General features: G+C 42.0%; 1 protein-coding gene across 2 annotated transcripts in view; it reads left to right on the top strand.

The window, feature by feature from the left end:
* The window catches only part of rab11fip2 (RAB11 family interacting protein 2 (class I)), a 147,425-nt gene that overhangs the window by 57,175 nt on the left and 67,596 nt on the right, over positions 1–22,654 (top strand). For both annotated transcript variants that reach the window (XM_073027852.1, XM_073027851.1), the window contains exon 2: positions 18,754–19,193. In XM_073027852.1, the coding sequence (XP_072883953.1) occupies positions 18,754–19,193 (440 nt within the window). The remainder of the gene's footprint in view (positions 1–18,753; positions 19,194–22,654) is intronic.

The following is a 22,654-nucleotide window of genomic DNA, read 5'->3' as shown; positions in this document are numbered from 1 at the left end:
TCCTGTTCTTCACATACGCATAGAACACCTTGGGGTTCGCCTTAATCCTACATGCCAAGGCCTTCTCATGCCCCCTTCCAGCTCTCCTAAGTCCTTTCTTTAGCTCTTTCCTGGCTACCCTATATTTCTCATGAGACCCTCCTGCTTCTTATATCTAACATATGCTTCCTTTTTCCTCTTGACGAGTTGCCTCACATGTTTCGTCAGCCAAGGTTCCCTTCTCCTACCATTTTTTTTTCTTGCCTCAGTGGGACAAACCTATCCTGAACCCAACTCAAGTGGTTCCTGAACTTCTCCCACATTACTTCTGTGCTTTCCCCTTTGAACATCTGTTTCCAATTTACTCTCGCTGGTTCCTGCCTCATCCCTTCGTGTCATCCGCAAACTTACTCACCCTTCCTTCCGCCTCTACATCCAGGTCATTTATAAAAATCACAAATAGCAGGGGTTCCAGAACAGATCCCTGCGGCACTCCACTAGTTACCGACCTCCAGGCAGAATACTTTCCTTCCACAACTACCCTCTGCTTTCTTCCTTTAAGCCAATTTTTTATCCAAACAGCCAAGGTTCCACATCCCATGCCTCATGACTTTCTGGATGAGTCTCTCATGATGGACCTTGTCAAATGCTTTGCTAAAGTCCATGTAGATCACATCCACTGCCCTACCCTCATCAATTTCTTTAGTTACCTCTTCAAAAAACTCAATCAGGCTCATGAGGCATGATCTTCCCTTCACAAAGCCATGTTGACTATCCATGAGTAGACTGTACTTCTCCAAACTCAAGTGGTCTCTAAACTTCTCCCACATTACTTCTGTGCTTTCCCCTTTGAACATCTGTTTCCAATTTATTCTCGCTAGTTCCTGCCTCATCCCTTCAAAGTTAGCCCTTCCCCAGTTAAGCACTTTACCATTTCGTCTGATTTTATCCCTTTCCATAGCTATGCTGAAACTAAGGGAGTTGTGGTCACTCTCACCAAAATGCTCCCCCACCAAAAGGTCTGTCACCTGACCAGGTTCATTACCCAGAACTAGATCCAGTATAGCCTCTCCTCTCGTCGGCCGGTCCACATACTGTGTCAGGAATCCTTCTTGAACACACCTGACAAATTCAGCCCCATCTATCCCCCTTGCACTCAGGAGGTGCCAGTCAATATGAGGGAAGTTGAAATCACCCATAACTACAACCCTGTATTTCCTGCACCATTCTAAAATCTGCCTGCTTATCTGCTCCTCGGTGTCCCGAGGGCTATCTGGGGGCCTACAGACTACTCCCAGCACAGTGATTGATCCCTTCCTATTTCTGACTTCCACCCAGACTGACTCAGTGGACACTCACTCTGCAGCATCCTCCCTTTCTATAGCTGTGATACTATCCTTGACCAGCAATGCCACTCTCCCCCCCCACCCCTCCAACCAAGTTTCAGTAACGGCCATGACATCATACTTCCACGTACTAATCCATGCTCTGAGTTCATCCCCCTTGTTCCTAATGCTCCTAGCATTGAAATAGACACATTTCAACCCATTTAACTGGCTACAATTATGTTTCATCCCCTGCTTGTCCTTCCTTATCCACTCAGAACTGTTAGCATCATGCCCTTGTCCTTCTACCTTAATCCCTGCACTCACATTCTGATTCCCACCCCCCCCCCCCCACCAAACTAGTTTAAACCCTCCCCAACAGCTCTGTCAAACCTGCCCGCCAGGATATTGGTCCCTCTGGGATTCAAGTGCAACCCGTCTTTTTTGTACAGGTCACACCCGCCCCAAAAGAGGTCCCAATGATCCAGAAATCTGAATTCCTGCCCCTGTTCCATTCCCTCAGCCACACATTTATCCTCCACCTCATTCTATTCCTATTCTCACTGTCGCGTGGCACAGGCAGTAATCCCGAGATTACTACCTTTGAGGTCCTGCTTTTCAATTTCCTTCCTAACTCCCTGTAGTCTTCTTTCAGGACCTCTTCCCTTTTCCTACCTATGTCACTGGTACCAATATGTACCATGACCTCTGGCTGTTCTCCCTCCCACCGCAGAATATCTTGGACGTGATCAGAAACACCCTGGACCCTGGCACCTGGGAGGCAAACCACCATCATTCTTGAATAATGGAACAACAACCGCAACCCTCCAATCCTCTGGAACCTCTCCCGTCTCCATTAATGATGCAAAGGTTATCACCAGAGGCTCAGCAATCTCCTCCCTTGCCTCCCACAGTAGCCTGGGGTATATCTCGTCCGGTCCCAGTGATTTATCCAACTTGATGCTTTCCAAAAGCTCCTGCACATCCTCTTTCTTAATATCTACATGCTCAATGTCCAACTGTTCAAGCTTTTCAGTCCACTGTAAATCATCCCTACAATTGCCAAGATCCTTTTCCGCAGTGAATACTGAAGCAAAGTATGCATTAAGTACCTCGGCTATCTCCTCCGGTTCCATACACACTTTTCCACTGTCATACTTGATTGGTCCTATTCTCTCTCATCTTATCCTCGTGCTCTTAACGTACTTGTAGAATGCCTTGGGTTTTTTCTTAATCCTGTCCGCCAAGGCCTTCTCATGGCCCCTTCTGGCTCTCCTAATTTCTTTCTTGAGCTCCTTCCTGCTAACCTTATATTCTTTTAGCTCTCTATCATTACCTAGCCTTTTGAACCTTTCATAGGCTCTTCTTTTCTTCTTGACTAGATTTACAACGGATTAGTGTGGACAAAGTGGAGAGCAGAGCATTTGGAAGGAGTTGGGTTGGAATTGGAGTGAGAAGTGTTGAAGCCGAAACGGTTGACGTTCCATCAGCAGTTGGCAATGAGAAGGTCCAGAGCAGGCAGAAGACCAGGGTGGGGTGCCTACAGAAATGAGGTGGGGTTGAAGACAGGAGAAGCGGTCATCGGTGTGGGATGCCGGAGACGGAGGCAGCAGAAGAAATGCTCAGTGTTGTGGTGGGCGTGGAACCACCCTAACGTGTGGGTGCAGTGGAACAAAGGTGAGGCTCTTACTGAGGACAGAACATTCTGTTTCAGAGAAGGGAAGGTCTGAAGGGGATGGTGAAGATGAGAGCTGGAATGGGAGAGCAAAGGAAGTTGCTAGTGTCTTAACGGGAAGGGAGGTTTGGGGTGCTCAGGAATGGTGGGGAGAGAAGATAATAGAGACTCCGAGGGCCCAAGAGCTGGCAGTGAGAGCTGAGAGAGACGGGATAGCAGAGTGGTGGTGGAGGAAGGGGAAACGAGGTTTCCAGCGGCAGCGCGTGAAGACCTGGCCTGGATGTCAAGGCCGGAGTCAGAGTTGGAGTTTGCGCAGTGGGCGCTTTGGAGGTATCAGAGTTTTTTGGAACCCACATTGGTGGAGTCTGGGTTTTGAATCTGCTCTGGATTGTTAGAGCTGTGGAGGTCAGCAGCAGGGATCGTGATCTGGAGATGTCAAGACCTACCAGCATTGGAGTCAGCAGGTTCTGTGGTCTGTAGATGGGTGATCTTCCGATCCTTACAGATGATGGAGAGAGAATCCCAGAGTTGTGGAAGTGACTGGGATAGGGACACCAGGTAACTCCTTTTGGCGAAAAGTGTGGTGTGTCGAATGTGGTGGGAGAAGCAATCAATTGAACGGAAGTACCTGGGGTCCTCAGAAGGTCCAAATTGAATTGACTCTGTTTCTTACATCCTTCACATACATAAGGAGTAAAAAATCTTTACATTACGTCTCCATCAAAATGTGCAATGTGCAATCATAGTAATTTATAATAAATAGAACAGTCAATGTAATATAGAGTGCACTCAAGTCAGCATGAGTTCGTCATTCTGATGGCCTGGTGGAAGAAGCTGCCCCAGAGCTTGTTGTTCCTGGCTTTTGTGCTGCGGTACCGCTTCCTGGATGGTAGCAGCTGGAATAGATTTTGGTTGGGATGGCTTGGATCCCCACTGATCCTATGGGCCCTTTTTACACACCTGTCCTTGTAAATGTCCTGAATCATGGGAAGTTCACAACTACAGGTGCAGAGTCCTGCGATTAAGAGAGGTACCATTCCCATACCAGGCAGTGATGCAGCCAGTCAGGATGCTCTGAATTGTGCCCCTGTAGAAAGTTCTTAGGATTTGGGGGTCCGTACCAAGCTTCCTCAACCGTCTGAGATGAAAGAGGCACTGTGGTGCCTTTTTCACCACACAGCTGGTATGTACAGACCACATGAGGTCCTCAGCGATTTGGATGCCAAAGAACTTAAAGCTGTTTATCCTCTCAACCTGAGATCCATTGATGTCAATAGGGGCTAGCCATCTCCATTCCTCCTGTAATCCACAACCAGCTTCTTTGATTTGCGACATTGAAGGAGAGGTTGTTTTCTTAACAACACTGTCAGAGAGATGACTTCTTCCCCATAGGCCACCTTGTTACTGTTTGAGATTAGGCCAATCAATCTAGTGTCGTCGGCAAATTTAATTAACAGATTGGAGCTGTGGGTGGCGATATAGTCATAGATGTAAAGGAGGGGTCTCAGTATCTAGATTCTCAAAAACAAATCTGGAAACCATGTAGTACAAGTAGGCTACGAAGACTTGTTCCCAGAAAGGAGTGTTCCTCTCTCTTCTTCTCCACCTTTTAAATCTTCTATTTGGCTTTTTTTCTCCAGTCCTGCCAAAGGGTCTCGCCCCAAAACATTGACTGTACTCTTTTTTCAAAGATGCTGCCTGGCCTGCTGAGTTCCTCCAGAATTTTTTGTGTGTTGCTTTAACCAGAATCAGGTTACAGTGCAAGAAATTTTTTTTAATTACTCTTAAGTTATAATTAACAAAATAATACTGCAAAGGGGGAATATTGGGGTCATGTTCCTGGACCATTCTGATGTTAGAGGGGAAGAAGCTTTTCCTAAGATGTTGAGTGTACATCTTCAGGCTCCTGTTACCCCTCCCTGATGGTAGTAATTAAAAGAGGGCATGTCCTGGATGGTGTGAGTCCTTAATGATGAATGCCATCACCTTGAGGCACCTTTTTTATGATGTCCTCTGGGGACGTTGGTGCTTGTGATGGAGCTGGCTCAGTCTTCAACCCTCTGCAGCCTCTTTAGATATTAAGCATTGGAGAGTCCATACCAACCAGTCAGAATGCTCTCCATGGTACATCTGTTGAAATTTGCTAGAGTCTTTGATGACATGCCAAATTTCCTCAAACTCCTAATGAAGTGTAACCTCTAGCATGCCCTCTGTGTGATTGCATTAATATATTGAGTTGAGGATCGATTTTTAGAGATGTTGACACCTAAAAACTTGAAGCTGCTCACACTTTCCACTGCTGACTCTTCAATGAGGACTGGTGTATGTTCTCCCAATTTCCCTTTCCTGAAGTCCACAATTAATTCTAAATTTAACACTTATTTTACTGGGCCATTTCCATTTTAAATTTGCTCATTTCATATTAAAAAGTACAGTTAGTTATTATCTCTTCTACTTTTATTCAACATCTTTTTATCAATTCATATAAGCAAATATCATTAAATATAGCTTAATCAAAGCAATTTCACCATTTCTTCACTCTTGCATGTCAACATTTCACTTTAACCACATCTGTTCTAGAAAACTTTCAGGTCAGGCAGGGTAAAATAGCTAACATAAAGGAGGCTATACAAACCAGGAGCTTTATACTGTCTCTGGGGGAGGAAACCCTGTTTTCCCCAAATCTCAGATCCCTGTACTCCTAATACCCATTCTCTGGCATATCTATCAACCCCTCCACTTGATTTTTTTCTCGTAATGTATCCATATTAATTCACTATTGTAAACTTCTTAATGTACAACTGCACATTTTCGGAGGTGGTAAAGAAATGGAACAGCCAGAGACATCCATTCACTTACTGAGAGTGTGCAAACCCCACACAGACGGCACGTGAAGTTACGATCCAACAGTCTTCTAGGAACCATGAAACAAAGGTTTTGAGTAATGGTCATTGTAATTATATTTTATAGCCAGAGCTGGTTGTTAGTGGTTTTTGGATGGGATTTGGGTTTTACGTGTTTTTTTTTTAAGTTGCAAAAGATACAACATTTGAATGCTGGAAATCACAGAATATAGAAAATACACACTGATTTGGATGGTCCAATCCACAGCATTACAAGAGGCTCGGCTATTTCCATGTGGGCATAGCTGTCCTCACCACTGAGCCCATCTTCAAGAAATAGTGCCTCAAAAAGGCAGCATTCGCTACTAAAGACCCATACTATGTTGACATGCTCTTATTACTACCTTCGGGAGGAGGTGTAGGAACCTGTTAAGGCCCACACTTGAGAACAGCTTCTTACCCTCCATCATCAGATTTCTGAATGGTCCATGAACACTATCTTGTTGGTCCCTTCGTTTATAAAATATATAGTGCATTTTATAGTAATTTTTGTCTTTGAACTGCTGCAAAACTACATATTTGGTAAAACCTAAATCAGTTATAATAATTGCGATTCTGAAGTCTTTCTGAGCCTCTTTGTTTTTCTTACACTCACCTCTCTGGTTGCAATATTAGAATAGTACTAGTTGCCATGACCTGGACTTTTAAGCTAACATAATACTTGATGTAAAATCATCAACCAAGTAGGATATTGTCTATTTGAAATTTATTTGACCTCTTTTGTCAGGATAAATAACTTGTGCAACTATATTTAAAGGATGATTTATATAATTAGCTGGTCGACATGCCTTTTAATTTGACAAAAAAATTATGTAGATGCTCAAGTACTTTTGAATAGGATCCATATGCATAAGGAATTAAATTAATACTTGAGTAAAGCTGATAGAAATAGTTTATTCTGTGTAGAGCAGATTTTGTGTGTTGTTTGAATTTCCAGCATCTGCAGATTCCCTCGTGTTTGCAGATTCAGTTGTTCAGTTTTTTTGCTGTCTTTGTTCCCCACTGTCAGCATTCTCAGAGTGCTGTGTTTAAAGAATTCTTATCCATTCGATAACCACATACAGCAGTGAACTTGTGGGGAAACCTGTTCCTATTGATTTAAAGTCACGTAAGTGACGTGGTGCCAATTGTGCTAATTGACGTTCTCGCAAAATAGTATTTTTGTAAATCTTTGACCACTGGGGGTGAAAGAACCTCAAACTTATGAAAGAACAGAATAATCTTCATAAGAAGTTGCTTCCTTCTTTGTCAGTCATAAAAAAATATACAAGTCACTGATTTGTAGTTGCAGGGTTTTTTTTGGAGATAATATAGTTTATCTCTTTTTGAGATGATAGAGTGCTGGATACAAATGAGAGAGGCTCTCTGTTGGTCGAGGCTGACAATGGATGTTGCATCCTACCTGTCTAGTGTTATGCGAGGCAGGAAAGTACAATATGGAGAGCAAGCTGTTGCCCAAGTAGCAGGCACCCCATCTCCAAACAGCTGATGAATCTAAAGGAATGGCAGAGATTGATACAGTTTGGCACCAGCAGTGTCACAGGACTTGACAGCATTCAACTCAATGTAGGGACTCCAGCTCCAGACTTCTCCTCTGGGTTTACTCCCATATAACCATATAACAGTCACAGCATGGAAACAGGCCATTCCGGCCCTCCTAGTCCGTGCTGAACTCTTAATTTCACCTAGTCCCACCTACCCGCACTCAGCCCATAACCCTCCACTCCTTTCCTGTCCATATACCTATCCAATTTTACCTTAAATGACACAACTGAACTGGCCTCTACTACTTCTACAGGAAGCTCATTCCACACAGCTATCACTCTCTGAGTAAAGAAATACCCCCTCGTGTTTCCCTTAAACTTGTGCCCCCTAACTCTCAAATCATGTCCTCTCGTTTGAATCTCCCCTACTCTCAATGGAAACAGCCTATTCACGTCAACTCTATCTATCCCTCTCAACATTTTAAATACCTCGATCAAATCCCCCCTCAACCTTCTACGCTCCAATGAATAGAGACCTAACTTGTTCAACCTTTCTCTGTAACTTAAGTGCTGAAACCCAGGTAACATCCTAGTAAATCGTCTCTGCACTCTCTCTAATTTATTGATACCTTTCCTATAATTCGGTGACCAGAACTGTACACAATATTCCAAATTTGGCCTTACCAATGCCTTGTACAATTTTAACATTACATCCCAACTTCTGTACTCAATGCTCTGATTTATAAAGGCCAGCGTTCCAAAAGGCTTCTTCACCACCCTATCTACATGAGACTCCACCTTCAGGGAACTATGCACTGTTATTCCTAGATCTCTCTGTTCCACTGCATTCCTCAATGCCCTACCATTTACCCTGTATGTTCTATTTGGATTATTCCTGCCAAAATGTAGAACCTCACACTTCTCAGCATTAAACTCCATCTGCCAACGTTCAGCCCATTCTTCTAACCGGCATAAATCTCCCTGCAAGCTTTGAAAACCCACCTCATTATCCACAACACCTCCTACCTTAGTATCATCAGCATACTTACTAATCCAATTTACCACCCCATCATCCAGATCATTTATGTATATTACAAACAACATTGGGCCCAAAACAGATCCCTGAGGCACCCCGCTAGTCACCGGCCTCCATCCCGATAAACAATTATCCACCACTACTCTCTGGCATCTCCCATCTAGCCACTGTTGAATCCATTTTATTACTCCAGCATTAATACCTAACGACTGAACCTTCTTAACTAACCTTCCATGTGGAACTTTGTCAAAGGCCTTGCTGAAGTCCATATAGACTACATCCACTGCCTTACCCTCGTCAACATTCTTCGTAACTACTTCAAAAAATTCAATAAGGTTTGTCAAACATGACCTTCCATGCACAAATCCATGCTGGCTACTCCTAATCAGATCCTATCTATCCAGATAATTATAAATACTATCTCTAAGAATACTTTCCATTAATTTACCCACCACTGATGTCAAACTGACAGGTCTATAATTGCCAGGCTTACTTCTAGAACCCTTTTTAAACAATGGAATCACATGAGCAATACGCCAATCCTCCGGCACAATCCCCGTTTCTAATGACATCTGAAAGATCTCCGTCAGAGCTCCTGCTATCTCTACACAAACTTCCCTCAAGGTCCTGGGGAATATCCTGTCAGGACCCGGAGATTTATCCACTTTTAAATTTCTTAAAAGCACCAGTACTTCCACCTCTTTAATTGTCATAGGTTCCATAACTTCCTTACTTGTTTCCCACACCTTACACCATTCAATATCCTTCTCCTTAGTGAATACCGAAGAGAAGAAATCGTTCAAAATCTCTCCCGTCTCCCTCGGCTCCACACATAGCTGACCACCCTGATTCTCTAAGGGACCAATTTTATCCCTCACTATCCTCTTGCTTTTAATATATTAGCCATTCCTTTCCTCCCAAAGCCATTCCTTTCAGTGGGTGTAGCTGCAAGGTTGAGGAGGTTTGAGATCAGAGTTTTTCTTCTCCTAGATCATAAGACCATAAGTTATAGGAGCAGAAGTAGACCATTTGGCCCATTGAGTACTCTGCCATTCAGTGATGGGGTGACCCAATTCTTCCAGTCATCTGCACTCCCCTGCCTTCTCCCCATACCCTTTGATGCCCTGGCTAATCAAGAACCTATCTAACTCTGCCTTAAATATGCCCAATGACTCGGCTCTACAGCCACTCGTGGCAACAAATTCCACAGATTTACCACCCTCTGACTAAAGTAATTTCTCTGCATCTCTGTTCTAAATGGATGTCCTTCAATCCTGAAGTCGTGCCCTCTTGTCCTAGACTCCCCTACCATGGGTAATAACTTTGCCATATCTAATCTGTTCAGGCCTTTTAACGTTCCGAATGTTTCTATGATATTCCTTGCTCATTCTCCTGAACTCCAGGGAATACAGCCCAAGAGCTGCAAGTCGTTCCTCATGCGGTAACCCTTTCATTCCTGGAATCATTCTCATGAAACTTCTGAATCCTTTCCAATGTCAGTATATCCTTTCTAAAATAAGGAGCCCAAAACTGCACACAGTACTCCAAATGTGGTTTCATGAGTGGCCTGTGGAGCCTCAACATCACATCCCTGCTCTTGTATTCTGTACCTCTGGAAATGAATGCAAACGTTGCATTCGGCTTCTTCACTACCGACTCAACCTGGAGGTTAACCTTTAGGGTATCCTGCACAAGGACTCCCAAGTCCCTTTTGCATCTCTGCATTTTGAATTCTTTCCCTGTCTAAATCCAAATAATAATATGCATGTATATTTCTTCCACCTAAGTGCATGACCATACACTTTCCAACATTGTATTTCATTTGCCACTTCTTTGCCCATTCCCCTAAACTATCTAAGTCTCTCTACAGGCTCTCTGTTTCCTCAACACTACCCACTCCTTCACCTATCTTTGTATCATCGGCAAATTTAGCCACAAATCCATTAATACCGTAGTCCAAATCGTTGACATATATCGTAAAAAGCAGCGGTCCCAACACCGATCCCTGTGGAACTCCACTGGTAACCAGCAACCAGCCAGAATAGGATCCCTTTGTTCCCACTCTCTGTTTTTTGCCTATCAGCCCATGTTCCACCCATGCTAGCAATTTCCCTGTAATTCCATGAGCTTGCTAAGCAGCCTCATGTGTGGCACCTTGTCAAAGGTCTTCTAAACATCCAAGTACACGACATGTACTGCATCTCCTTTGTCTACCCTGCCTGTAATTTCCTCAAAGAATTGCAGTAGGTTAGTCAGGCAGGATTTTCTTTTCAGGAAACCATGCTGGCTTTGGCTTATCTTGTCATGTACCTCCAGATGCTCTATAATATCATCCCTAACAATCGATTCCAACAACTTCCAAACCACTGATGTCAGGCTAACAGGTCTATAGTTTCCTTTCTGCTGCTTCCCAACCTTCTTAAATAGCAGAGTAACATTTGTAATTTTCCAGTCATCTGGTACAATGCCAGAATCTATCAATTCTTGAAAGATCATCGTTAATACCTCCACAGTCTCTCTAGCTACTTCCTTCAGAACCTGAGGGTTGCATTCCATCAGGTACAGGAGATTTATCCACCCTCAGACCATTAAGCTTCCTGAGCACCTTCTCAGTCGTAATTTTCACTGCACATGCTTCACTTCCCTGACACTCTTGAATGTATGGTTTACTGCAGGTGTCTTCCATTGTGAAGACTGATGCAAAATACGCATTCATTTCCTGTGCCATCCCTGCATCTCTCATTACGATATCTCCAGCATCTTTTTCTATTAGCCCTATGTCTACCCTCGACTCTCTTTTACCCTTTAGATACTTAAAAAAGCTTGTACGTTTGTAGTATCTTCTCTGATAGAGTAGGCCAGCTTCCTTTCATAATTCATCCTTTCTTTCCTAATGACCTTCTTAGTTTCCTTCTGCAAGTTTTTAAAGGCTTCCCAATCCTCTATCTTCCCACTAGCTTTGGCTTCCTTGTATGCACTCTCTGTTGCTTTTACTTTGATGAGCTGCTAACCATGGCTGACGTGCCCGATCTGACTGAAGCAACTGGTTTTAAGGTGCCGGTAGCCCACCTTTGTTCCTCCTCCTGTCTGTAGAAATGATTTCGCCGAGCTTAGTATCTAAGCTACACTTAAAGGCCAGGAGCTGGAATGGTTTGTCAGAGGCTATTTGAGTGGCACACCATTTAGGTAGTGGGACCTTATCCCCACTAACTCCCACAGCTATGGCAACCTTAAGGAACATGGATACAATGAAACAAACAGGGAAATGGAACAAAAAATTTTAAAACCACAGATGCTAGAAATCTGAAATTTAAGATAAACCTCTGGAAACACTCAAGCTTAAGCAGCATTAATGAAAAGAGAAATGGTTAATGTTTCTACTCTAGGATCCATAGAAAGTTAGCTAATTTAACAGTTGTTTTTGCTTTCAAGAACTTTAACCACTATCCAAAATGTTCTTCCACTTCTTACGCCTGTAAATATTATAGTTTCCTATGTATGTTGTGAGATTTTTAAGCCACTTTGAATATCCCTAAATTTAGTGCCTGATGGCAGTCTTGCATCACAGATCTTTCTAAATTCTTTATTAATGTGTTCAGTAATGAGACATTTAAAATCTGCTGAAATTTCGATTAAAATTTAAATTAATTTTGGTTTTTTTTTTAGTAAGTTAAAAGATTGAATATGTTGAGGGGAAAAAAATCACTTAGTCAGTGCTGTATCAGAATGAATGCGATTGTAACCAGCCCCATAGCTCAATATAACCAAGCTCAATTTGAAAAGAAATTTATTATAGTGTTCAAAGTCTATGATAACTTCCTGAAGTTCATGAATTTGGCCTGTGTCCCATTATGCTGAAATTGTACATCTTCAAATAGACACTGAAACCAAAAACAATATTATTGCAAAGGAAATTGAGATATCGGTCTGCATATGGATCTCATTGTATTATGGGATTAAAAAGAACATATTGGAGTGGTTATGTGAAGGACTAGGGTATTATAATACACAACATAAAACATCTTGCTATTCAAAGGTCTTTCACTGGAAACAGCTCCTCTCTTCACTCCACAGATGCATCTAGGCCTGCTAAGTATTTCTGCCACTTTCCATCTTTGTTTTTTTTTCTAGGATTGAAAGTATTTTGCATTTGGATAATAGAGCTTGAATATAATTTTTTTGATATACCAAATGTGATTTTTTTTTTACAACAAAATTACTCGTGTGTAACCTTTAATTTCAAATGCAATATACAATGGATTCTAGTTAATTGGGCCATCAGTTAATCAGGGCAGCCACTTATTAGGGACAACTTTTAAAGACCAAAAACTAACCAAGAAGATAGCTGGGATTCCTTTCATTTATTTGGAATACTATTCCATTTAAATTGGGATAGGAGACTATTGCTGAATAGTTACTAACTAGCGTTTATTGTGTGCACTTGTGTGGCCATTAGATGCTAGACTGTGCTTAGAGCGAGCTGTTTTAAAATAGCATCAGTTGCTTATGCTTGTGTTCAAAAAGTAGTGACTTATGTCACTGATAGTTGACAAGAAATAAGCAGTAAGACAATTCAGAACAGTTCTGCTCACTGCAGCTTTAAGCATTAAGGCTTGGGTTCAAAGTCAAAAGGATTCAAACAATTCAAAGTGCATGTATAATCAAAGAATATATAAATTGTACAACCTTGAGATTGGTTTTCTTACAGGCAGTCACAAACAAGGACCTGATAGAACTCAATTTTAATAAAGTAACACCAACCTGCAGTACCCACAGAGAAAGAGGAAATAAATACAAAACAAATCATGCAAACAATAGAAATGAGCAATAAAAACAGCTCTCCAAACCAAACTGAGTCCTTGGATCCAGATTTCTGGAACAGCCCAGCGTAGGCCCAAAGCTTCTGGATTCAGTTCATTACATTAGCGGGGCAAATCACCGCAAAGTTCAGACACAAAACACATAGCTGGGGACAGTCTCACAGGAGAGTCGAGCCCCCAGTCTATCTGGGCCAGTGTTTAAATTGTCCAAACCTCACACTGGGACCTGTCCCCACTGCAGTGAATCACTCAGGGCCTAGGTTTCAGGACTGGAGAAGCCATTCTTGACCACTTCAAATCGGCTTGGCGCCCAGTGCAATCCAACCTCACTCAACACCCTGCCTTCCAATCTGGGCCAGCATTCAGATTGTCCAAACAGTATCTTGTACCTCACAGTAGGACCCAGGCCTCACCGTGGCACCTTGCTCTGGGCCTGGAATACGCCACCAGCAATTTGTTGCCAAAGAAGCCATTTTCAACCTCTCCAAATCAGCTCAATCTTCATATCCAGGCCAGCTGGGCAGGCATCAGAACATCTGTCCTGACTTGTCCCCTCCAAATTGTTCACTCCAACTCCATCTCTTGAGTTCCCTTTGCCTTCGTTTGCCTCTTAATTGTTTGCAGTGATGGATGCCAGATACAGCCGGGATTGAAAATGAAACTATTTCAACACTTCCACAAGTTATGACGTGTGGATAATTATATCAACAATCATCTTCAGTGTTACAATGAATATAAAGATTTGAAGGATACAATCCTCAGTAGTATTGTATGAAGTCCACTATCTGCACTAGGTGTCTGCGCTGATTTTGTTGATTGACAATTAGAAGACTGTGATATGGATGAATTCCCCCATTAGTAATGATAGGAACTAATACACAGTTTTATAGTATTGTAGTAGTATTGATAGTAGAAACATAGAAAACCTACAGCACAAGACAGGCCCTTCAGCCCACAATGCTGTGCTGAACATGTACTTACTTTAGAAATTACCTAGGGTTACTCATAGCCCTCTATTTTTCTAAGCTCTATGTACCTATCCAAGAGACTCTTAAAAGACCCTATCATATCCGCCTCCACCGCCGTCGCCGGAAGCCCATTCCACGCACTTACCACTCTCTGCAAAAGAAAAACTTACCCCTGACATCTCCTCTGTACCTACTTCCAAGCGCCTTAAAACTGTGCCCTCCCATGCTAGTGATTTCAGCCCTGGGAAAAAGCTTCTGACTATCCACATGATCAATGCCTCTCATTATCTTGTACACCTCTATCAGGTCACCTCTCATCTTCTGCCGCTTCAAGAGGAAAAGGCCGAGCCTATTCTCATAAGGCATGCTCCCAATCCAGGCAACATCCTTGTAAATCTCCTCTGCACCCTTTCTATAGTTTCCACATCCTACCTGTTCAGGTGACCAGAACTGAGCACAGTACCCCAAGTAAGGTCTGACCAGGATCCTATATAGCTGTAAAATTACCTCTCAGCTCGTAAACTCAGTCCCATGATTGATGAAGGCCAATGCACCACCGTATGCCTTCTTAACTACAGAGTCAACCTGCACAGCAGCTTTGGGTGTCCTATGGACTTGGACCCCATGATCCCTCTGATCCTCCACACTGCCAAGAGTCTTACCATTAATACTATATTGCGCCATCATATTTGACCTACCAAAATGAACCATCTCACACTTATCTGGGTTGAACTCCATCTGCCACATCTCAGCCCAGATTTGCATCCTATCAATGTACCGCTGTGACTTCTGACAGCCCTCCACACTATCCACAACACCCCCAACCTCTGTGTCATCTGCAAATTTACTAACCCATCCCTCCATCTCTTCATCCAGGTCATTTAGAAAAATTCACAAAGAGAAGGGGTCCCAGAATAGATCCCTGAGGCATACCACTAGTCACCGACCTCCATGCAGAATATGACCCGTCTACAACCACTCTTTGCCTTCTGTGGGCAAGCCAGTTCTGGATCCACAAAGCAAGGTCCCCTTTGATCCAGTGCCTCCTTACTTTCTCAATAAGCCTTGAATACAGAACCTTATCAAATGCCTTGCTGAAATCCATATACACTACATCGACTGTTCTACTGTCATCAACGTATTTAGTCACATCCGCAACATGTTCTATCAGGCTTATAAGGCCTTTGCCTTTGACAAAGCCATGCTGACTATTCCTAATCATATTAGGCCTCTCCAAATGTTCATAAGTCCTGCCTCTCAAGATCTTGTCCATCAATTTACCAACCATTGAAGTAAGACTCACTGGTCTATAATTTCCTGGGCTATCTCTACTCCCTTTCTTGAATAAGGGAGCAACCAACATCTGCAACCCTCCAAACTCTGGAACCTCTCCTGTCCCCATTGATGATGCAAAGATCATTGCCAGAGGCTCAGCAATCTCCTCCCTCGCCTCCCACAGTAGCCTGGGGTACGTCTCATCCAGTCCTGTTGACTTATCCAATGATGTTTTCCAAAAGCTCCAACACATCCTTTTTCCTAATGTCTATATGCACAAGATTTTCAATCTGCTGTAAGTTATCCCTACAATCGCTAAGGTCCTTTTCCGTAGCAATACTGAAGCTAAGTTTTCATTAAGTACCTCTGCTATCTCCTCCGGTTCCATACACATTTTTCCACTGTCACAGTTGATTGGTCCTATTCTGTCATGTCTTGTCCTCTTGCTCTTCACATACTTGTAGAATGCTTTGGGGTTTTCTTTAATCCTGCTCGCCAAAACCTTCTCATGGTCCCTTCGGGCTCTCCTAATTTCATTCTTCAGCTCCTTCTTCCTAGCATTATAATCTTCTAGATCTGTATCATTACCTAGTTTTTTGAACCTTTCGTAAGCTTTTCTTCTTGACTAGATTTTCTACAGCCTTTGTACACCACAGTTCCTGTACCCTACCGTCCTTTCCCTGTCTCATTGGATCATACCTATGCAGAACACCTTGCAAATATCCCCTGAACATTTGCCATATTTCTGCCGTACATTTCCCTGAGAACATCTGTTCCCAATTTATGCTTCCAAGTTCCTGCCTGATAGCTTCGTATTTCCCCTTACTCCAGTTAAATGCTTTCCTAACTTGTCTCTTCCTATTCCTCTCCAATACTATGGTAAAGGAGATAGAATTGTGATCACTGTCTCCAAAATGCTCTCCCACTGAGAGATCTGACACCTGACCAGGTTAATTTCCCAATACCAGATCAAGTACAGCCTCTCCTCTTATAGGCTTATCTACATATTTTGTCAGGAAACTTTCCTGAACCCACCTAAAAACTCCACCCCATCTAAACCCCTTGCTTTAGGGAGATGCCAATCAATATTTGGGAAATTAAAATCTCCCACCACGACAACCCTGTTATTATTACATCTTTGCAGATTGTGTTCTAATTTGTTCTGTATTTCATTTAAATACATAATTTGTTATTCACTTTATCTTTTTTATACCTTTTTAACTATTTTCATGAAACTTCGGTTCATTGCAGCCGCAACTTAATTGGACCAAAATGTACTGGTCCCAATCTGTGCCAGTTAACCAGAATCCACTGTATGTGGTTGGCTGCTAATAAAATATTCTGCTAATCAGTCAGTCTAATCCAAAAATAAACTTTGTTTCAGCTACCTTTCTTATTGAATGGATTTTAGTATCGCAGCAGTAGTAGAAATACTACTTGGTATCTTTAAGCTGAAGGTTGAACTGAAGACATTGACAATAGATTATGTTAGTCCATAATATGTGCATCATTTGAAACAAAAGTTATTTCTCTTGCTTTATTCTCTTATTTAAAATTTCCATATAGTGTTCCAGTAACTTGTATAATGCATAACATCAATATGTACCTTCTGTGGCTTTGGTCAGATGGGGCTCGGCAGCTGTGATTGACAGCTCATCTGGGAGAAGGAAAGCTCTGATCTCAAACCTACACTGACTTGCATCTCTACCTACTCGAGAGGAAGGCTTTGGGAGGAAACTCCAAGGAAAGGCGCTGGAGTCCCTACATCAAGTTCAACACAGACTGGCAACTCCTGCGAAGCTGGTGGTACTAAACTGTATCAGTCTCTGCCATTCCTTTGGATCCATAAGCGGTGCAGAGAAGGGGAGCCTGCTGCATTGGCAACAACTTGCTCTCCATGTTGTACTGGCTTGTGTATATTTAGACAGCTGGAACACAATTTCCATGGTTGTCCCTGACCAAAGGAGGGCCTCAACATTTGATGGCATTTGTTCTTAGATTTAGAGTTTGTAACTTTCTTGAGATGAAGATGTAATAATATCTAGCTAATGTCATTAGCAAGCTCATAAAATAAGCTCTAAGGTAAATTGTCCTAGCCATGGGGCTCTCAGCAATCTCTTGAGTTATTGGTACCTCATCTGTTTCTCAAAAGTAGCCCATGACATCTCTTGTATATGGAAGGGGTCTACATATTTTATTGTGAACCAAAGGAATGCATGTTACTTATTTGGATCTACCAAAGTTCAAAGTAAATTTATTATCAAAGTACATATATAACTCTAAGATTCACTTTTTGTGGACATACTCAATAAATCAATAATAGAAAATTAACCATAATAGAATCAATGAAAGACCACACCAACATGAACTTTGTTCATCCACTGTGCAAAAGACAACACATTGTGCAAATACAAAAAGAAAGAAATAATAAATAAATAAGCCATAGATATCGAGAACATGAGATGAAGAGTCCTTAAAAGTGAGCCCACAGATTGTGGGAACATTTCAATGAATGAGCAAATGAAGTTGAATGAAGTTTCTGCCCCTTTGGTTCAAGAGCCTGATGGTTGAGGGGTAATAACTGTTCCTGAACCTGGTGGTGTGAGTCCTGAGACTCCTGTACCACCTTCCTGATGACAGCAGCAAGAAAAGAGCATGACTAGGTGGTGGATGACCCTAATGATTGATGCCATGTTCCTGCAACACTTCTTGTAGTTGTGCTCAATGGTGTGGAGGGCTTTTCACATGATGGACTAGGCCAAATTTATTACTTTTTTTAGGATTTTCCATTTAAGGGTACTGATGTTTCTATTTTCTCTTCACTGCACATCTACAGAAGTTAGTCAGAGTTTTAGATGTCATGCTAATCTTCGCAAACTCCTTAAGAAAGTAGAGGTGCTGCTGTGCTTTCTTCATAATTACTTTTGCATGCTGGGCCCAGGACAGGCCTTCCAAAATGATAATACCAAAGAATTTAAATTTTCTGACCCCCACTAACTCTGATCCTCCAATGAGGTCTGGCTCATGGATCTCTGGTTTCCTCCTCCTGAAGTCAATCATCAGCTCCTTGATCTTGCTGACATTGAGTTGTTATGGCACCGCTCACCCAGATTTTCAATCTCCCTCCTCTATGGTGATTCATCACCACATTTGCTCATGGTTATTGCAGTTTCAGAGGTTATGTTTATACCACCTTTAAGCTTGCTATGGAAATGATTTTACATTGCAGGTTGAGTTGATATTTTCTGTTTCCATCAAATCCTAACAGGCTCTGTGTTCTGTCTTTAGATGGTTCAAGTTAGAATCCAAGCCAGGAAAGAAATCAAAAGAGAGAGGAGCGATCCAAATCTGCATCCAGTTCATGCGAAACAACATGACTGCAAGTATGTTTGATCTTTCTATGAAAGACAAAACCAGATCCCCTTTTGCCAAGCTGAAGGACAAAATGAAAGGAAGAAAAACTGATGCCATGTTCTCTGATCATTCATCTGCGATTATTCCAAGTACCACGTCTGCTAACCCTAATCAAGAAGCATTGGAAATGGATAAACAACTAAAGTCAAAGCCTAAAAAGAACTTCCTGTTGGGACCACAGAGACTATCATCTGCACAATCAATGTCAGATTTACCTGGTTCCCATCCATCACTGGAAAAAATTAAATCTAATACCTTGGGTCATGTGGATTACAAACCTCCTTCAGGAGCAGTTGATGTAAGAGAAGAAAGGGGTATGTTTGTATACAGAATATTGAGATTCTGAGTAAATATAAATTTGAGTTTTTCTATTAATATTTAGAGCTTCCTTATGTAGCCAGTTTTTTTACAGAATGAACTTGCATGAAATTTTATTTAGACATAGTGGTAATAAAAATGGTAATAACAAAAATAATAACTGAGTTATTAACGTACCCAGCAATATCATGAAATATGAGTAATGAACAGTTTTAATTTGGTTAAAATGATTAAAACTGAAGTTACTTTGGCCACAGTATGTAATGATTAGCTCTCTTGATGGAGCCACTGTTTTACAATGCAAGTGTGTCATGAAAGTAGACTAAAGATGATTTTTGGATTTCATGTTATTGGATATTATTAATCTGGTTTGTGCAGACATCTGTTTGGTTTATGCACCAATTACATTTGAGAGAGCATTGAAGCAAAGCTAATTTCTGCTTACTGGTAAAAATGAATTAATTGAAATAAGAGCAGGTACTGAACTAAAAGAGAAGTAAATTGACCAAGAGATCAGTCAAATAAGTGGATTTTATAACATGCCTTAAGGAAGATGGTGGTGGAGGATTCCAGATCATGGATTCCAATGAAAATGTACCAAAATTTATAATGATATATCAGCATTAACACGGAGTTAGCAATGGTATGTTAGTGATGTATGGTTGTAGTACCAGGAGAATTTGCAGTACTAAAAGATGCATAGAAAATATTTTAAACCAGCAGAGAATTTTTTAAATTGGTGACTTTGTGCCCCAAAGATATTTAAGGTCAAGGTCAGCAAAGAAAACTGTGATATATAATGTCCAAGGATGAGAGGTAGAGTTATAGAGTCATAAAATACTACAGCACAGAAATAGGCCCTTCAACCCATCCAGTCCATGCCGAGCCAATAATTTGCCTCAAATCATCGACCTGCACCTGGACCATATCCCTGCATACCCCTCCCATTCATGTATCTATCCAAATTTCTCTTAAATGTTGAAATCAACCCCACGTACGTCATTTGCACTGGCAACTCATTCCACATTTTCACCACCCCCTGAGTGAAGAAGTTGCCCTTAAACATTTCACCTTTCACCCTTAACCCATGACCTCTAGTTGTAGTCTCACCCAACCTTGGTGGAAAAAACCTGCTTGCATTTACCCTATCTGTGCCCTCATAATTTTGTATACTTCAACAAATCTCCCTTCAATCTTCTACGTTCTAGGAAATAAAGTCCTAACCAATTCAAGCTTTCCCTACAATTCAGGTCCTCAAGTACCAGCAACATCCTTGTAAATTTTCTCTGCACTCTTTCAATCTTACTTACATCTTTCCTGTAGGTAAGTGTACTCCAAATTACACTTCACCAACATCTTGTACAATTTCAACATAACATCGCAACTACTGTACTCAGAACATTGATATGTGAAGGGCAATAAACCAGAAGCTTTTTTACAACCCTATCTACCTGTGACACCACATTCAAGGAATTATGGATCTGTATTCCCAGATCCCTCTGTTCTACTACACACCTTAGTGCCCTACCACTCACCCTTGGTCCTCCAAAAGTACAAAACCTCACACCTGTCTGCAATAAGTTTCAGCTGCCATTTTTCAGTCTATTTTTCAGCTCATCCAGATCTCACTACAAACTTTGATAGCCGTTGTCAGTGTCCACAACACCCCCAATCTTGGTGTCATCCTCAAATTTGCTGGTCCAGTTTACCACATTATCATCCATATCGTTGATATAGATGGCAAATAATGACAAACAATGACAGACCCAACAATGATCCCTGCAGCACACCACCAGTCACAGATCTCCAGTCAGAGTGGTAGCCTTCTACTACCACGATCTGGCTTCTCCCATGTTAGTTAACGTGATAGTGATTCATCTTCTGGGCAAAGAAGTGACAGATGGAATATAGTATAGGGAAGTGTATGGCCATGCACTTTGGTAAAAGAAATAAAAGCATAGACTGTTTTCTAAGTGGGGAGAAAATTCAAAAATCTGAGGTATAACAGGACTTGGGAGTCCTTGTGCAGGATCCTCTAAAGGTTAGCTTGCGGGTTGATTCAGTGGTGAGGAAAGCAAATGCAATGTTAGCATTCATTTCCAGAGGTCTAGCATATAAAAGCAAGGATGTAATGCTGAGACTTTATAAGGCACTGATAAGGTCTCAGTTGGAGTATTGTGAGCAGTTTTCGGCCCCTTATCAAAGAAAAGATAGAAACATAGAAAACCTACAGCACAATACAAGCCCTTTGGCCCACAAAGCTGTGCCGAACATGTCTTTACCCTAGAACTACCTAGGCTTACCCATAGCCCTCTATTTTCCTAAGCTCCATGTACCTATCTAGGCGTCTCTTAAAAGACCCTGTCGTATCTGCCTTCACCACTGTTGCCGGCAGCCCATTCCACGCACTCACCACTCTCTGCGTAAAAAAAAAAAAAACAAACAAACAAAAAAAAACAACTTACCCGTGACATCTCCTCTGTACCTACTTCCAAGCACCTTAAAACTATGCCCTCTCGTGCTAGCCATTTTAGCCCTGGGAAAAAGCCTCTGATTATCCATTCAATCAATGCCTCTCATTATCTTATACACCTCTATCAATTCACCTCTGATTCTCCGTCGCTCCAAGGAGAAAAGTCGAGGTCACTCAACCTATTCTCATAAGGCATGCTCCCCAATCCAGGAAACATCCTTGTAAATCTCCTCTGCACCCTTTTCTGTGGTTTCCACGTCCTTCCTGTAATGAGGCAACCGGAATTGACACAGTACTCCAAGTGGCACCTGACCAGGATCCTATATAGCTGTAATGTTATCTCTCGGCTCTAAAACTCAATCTCACGATTGATGAAGGCCAATGCACCATATGCCTTCTTAACCATAGATTCAACCTGCGCAGCAGCTTTGAGTGTCCTATGGACTCAGACCCCAAGATCCCTCTGATCCTCCACACTGCCACGAGTCTTGCCATCAGTGCTATATTCTGCCATCATATTTGACCTACCAAAATGAACCACCTCACACTTATCTGGGTTGAAGTCCATCTGCCACTTCTTAGCCCAGTTTTGCATCCTATCAATGTCCCGCTGTAACCTCTGACAGCCCTCCGCACTATCCACAACACCCCCAACCTTTGTGTCATCAGCAAATTTACTAACCCATCCCTCCACTTCCTTATCCAGATCATTTATAAAAATCACAAAGGGTTGGGGTCCCAGAAAAGATGTGCTGACATTGGAAAGAGTTTAAAGGAGGTTCGCAAGAATGATTCCAGGATTGAAGGGATTATTGTATGAGGAGTGTTTGGGCCTGTACTTACTGAAATTCAGAAGTATGAGGGGAGGGGGATCTCATTGAAACCTATAGAATGTTGAAGGACCTCGATAGAGTCAATGTGGAAAGGATGTTTCCTATAGTAGGTGAAATCTATGACCAGAGGGCACAGCCTCAGAATAGAGGG

The sequence above is a fragment of the Hemitrygon akajei genome, chromosome 23 (assembly GCF_048418815.1).
Source record: "Hemitrygon akajei chromosome 23, sHemAka1.3, whole genome shotgun sequence".
Classification (NCBI taxonomy): domain Eukaryota; kingdom Metazoa; phylum Chordata; class Chondrichthyes; order Myliobatiformes; family Dasyatidae; genus Hemitrygon; species Hemitrygon akajei.
Note: the sequence above shows the minus strand (reverse complement) of the source record. Positions and strands in the feature narration are given on the sequence as shown.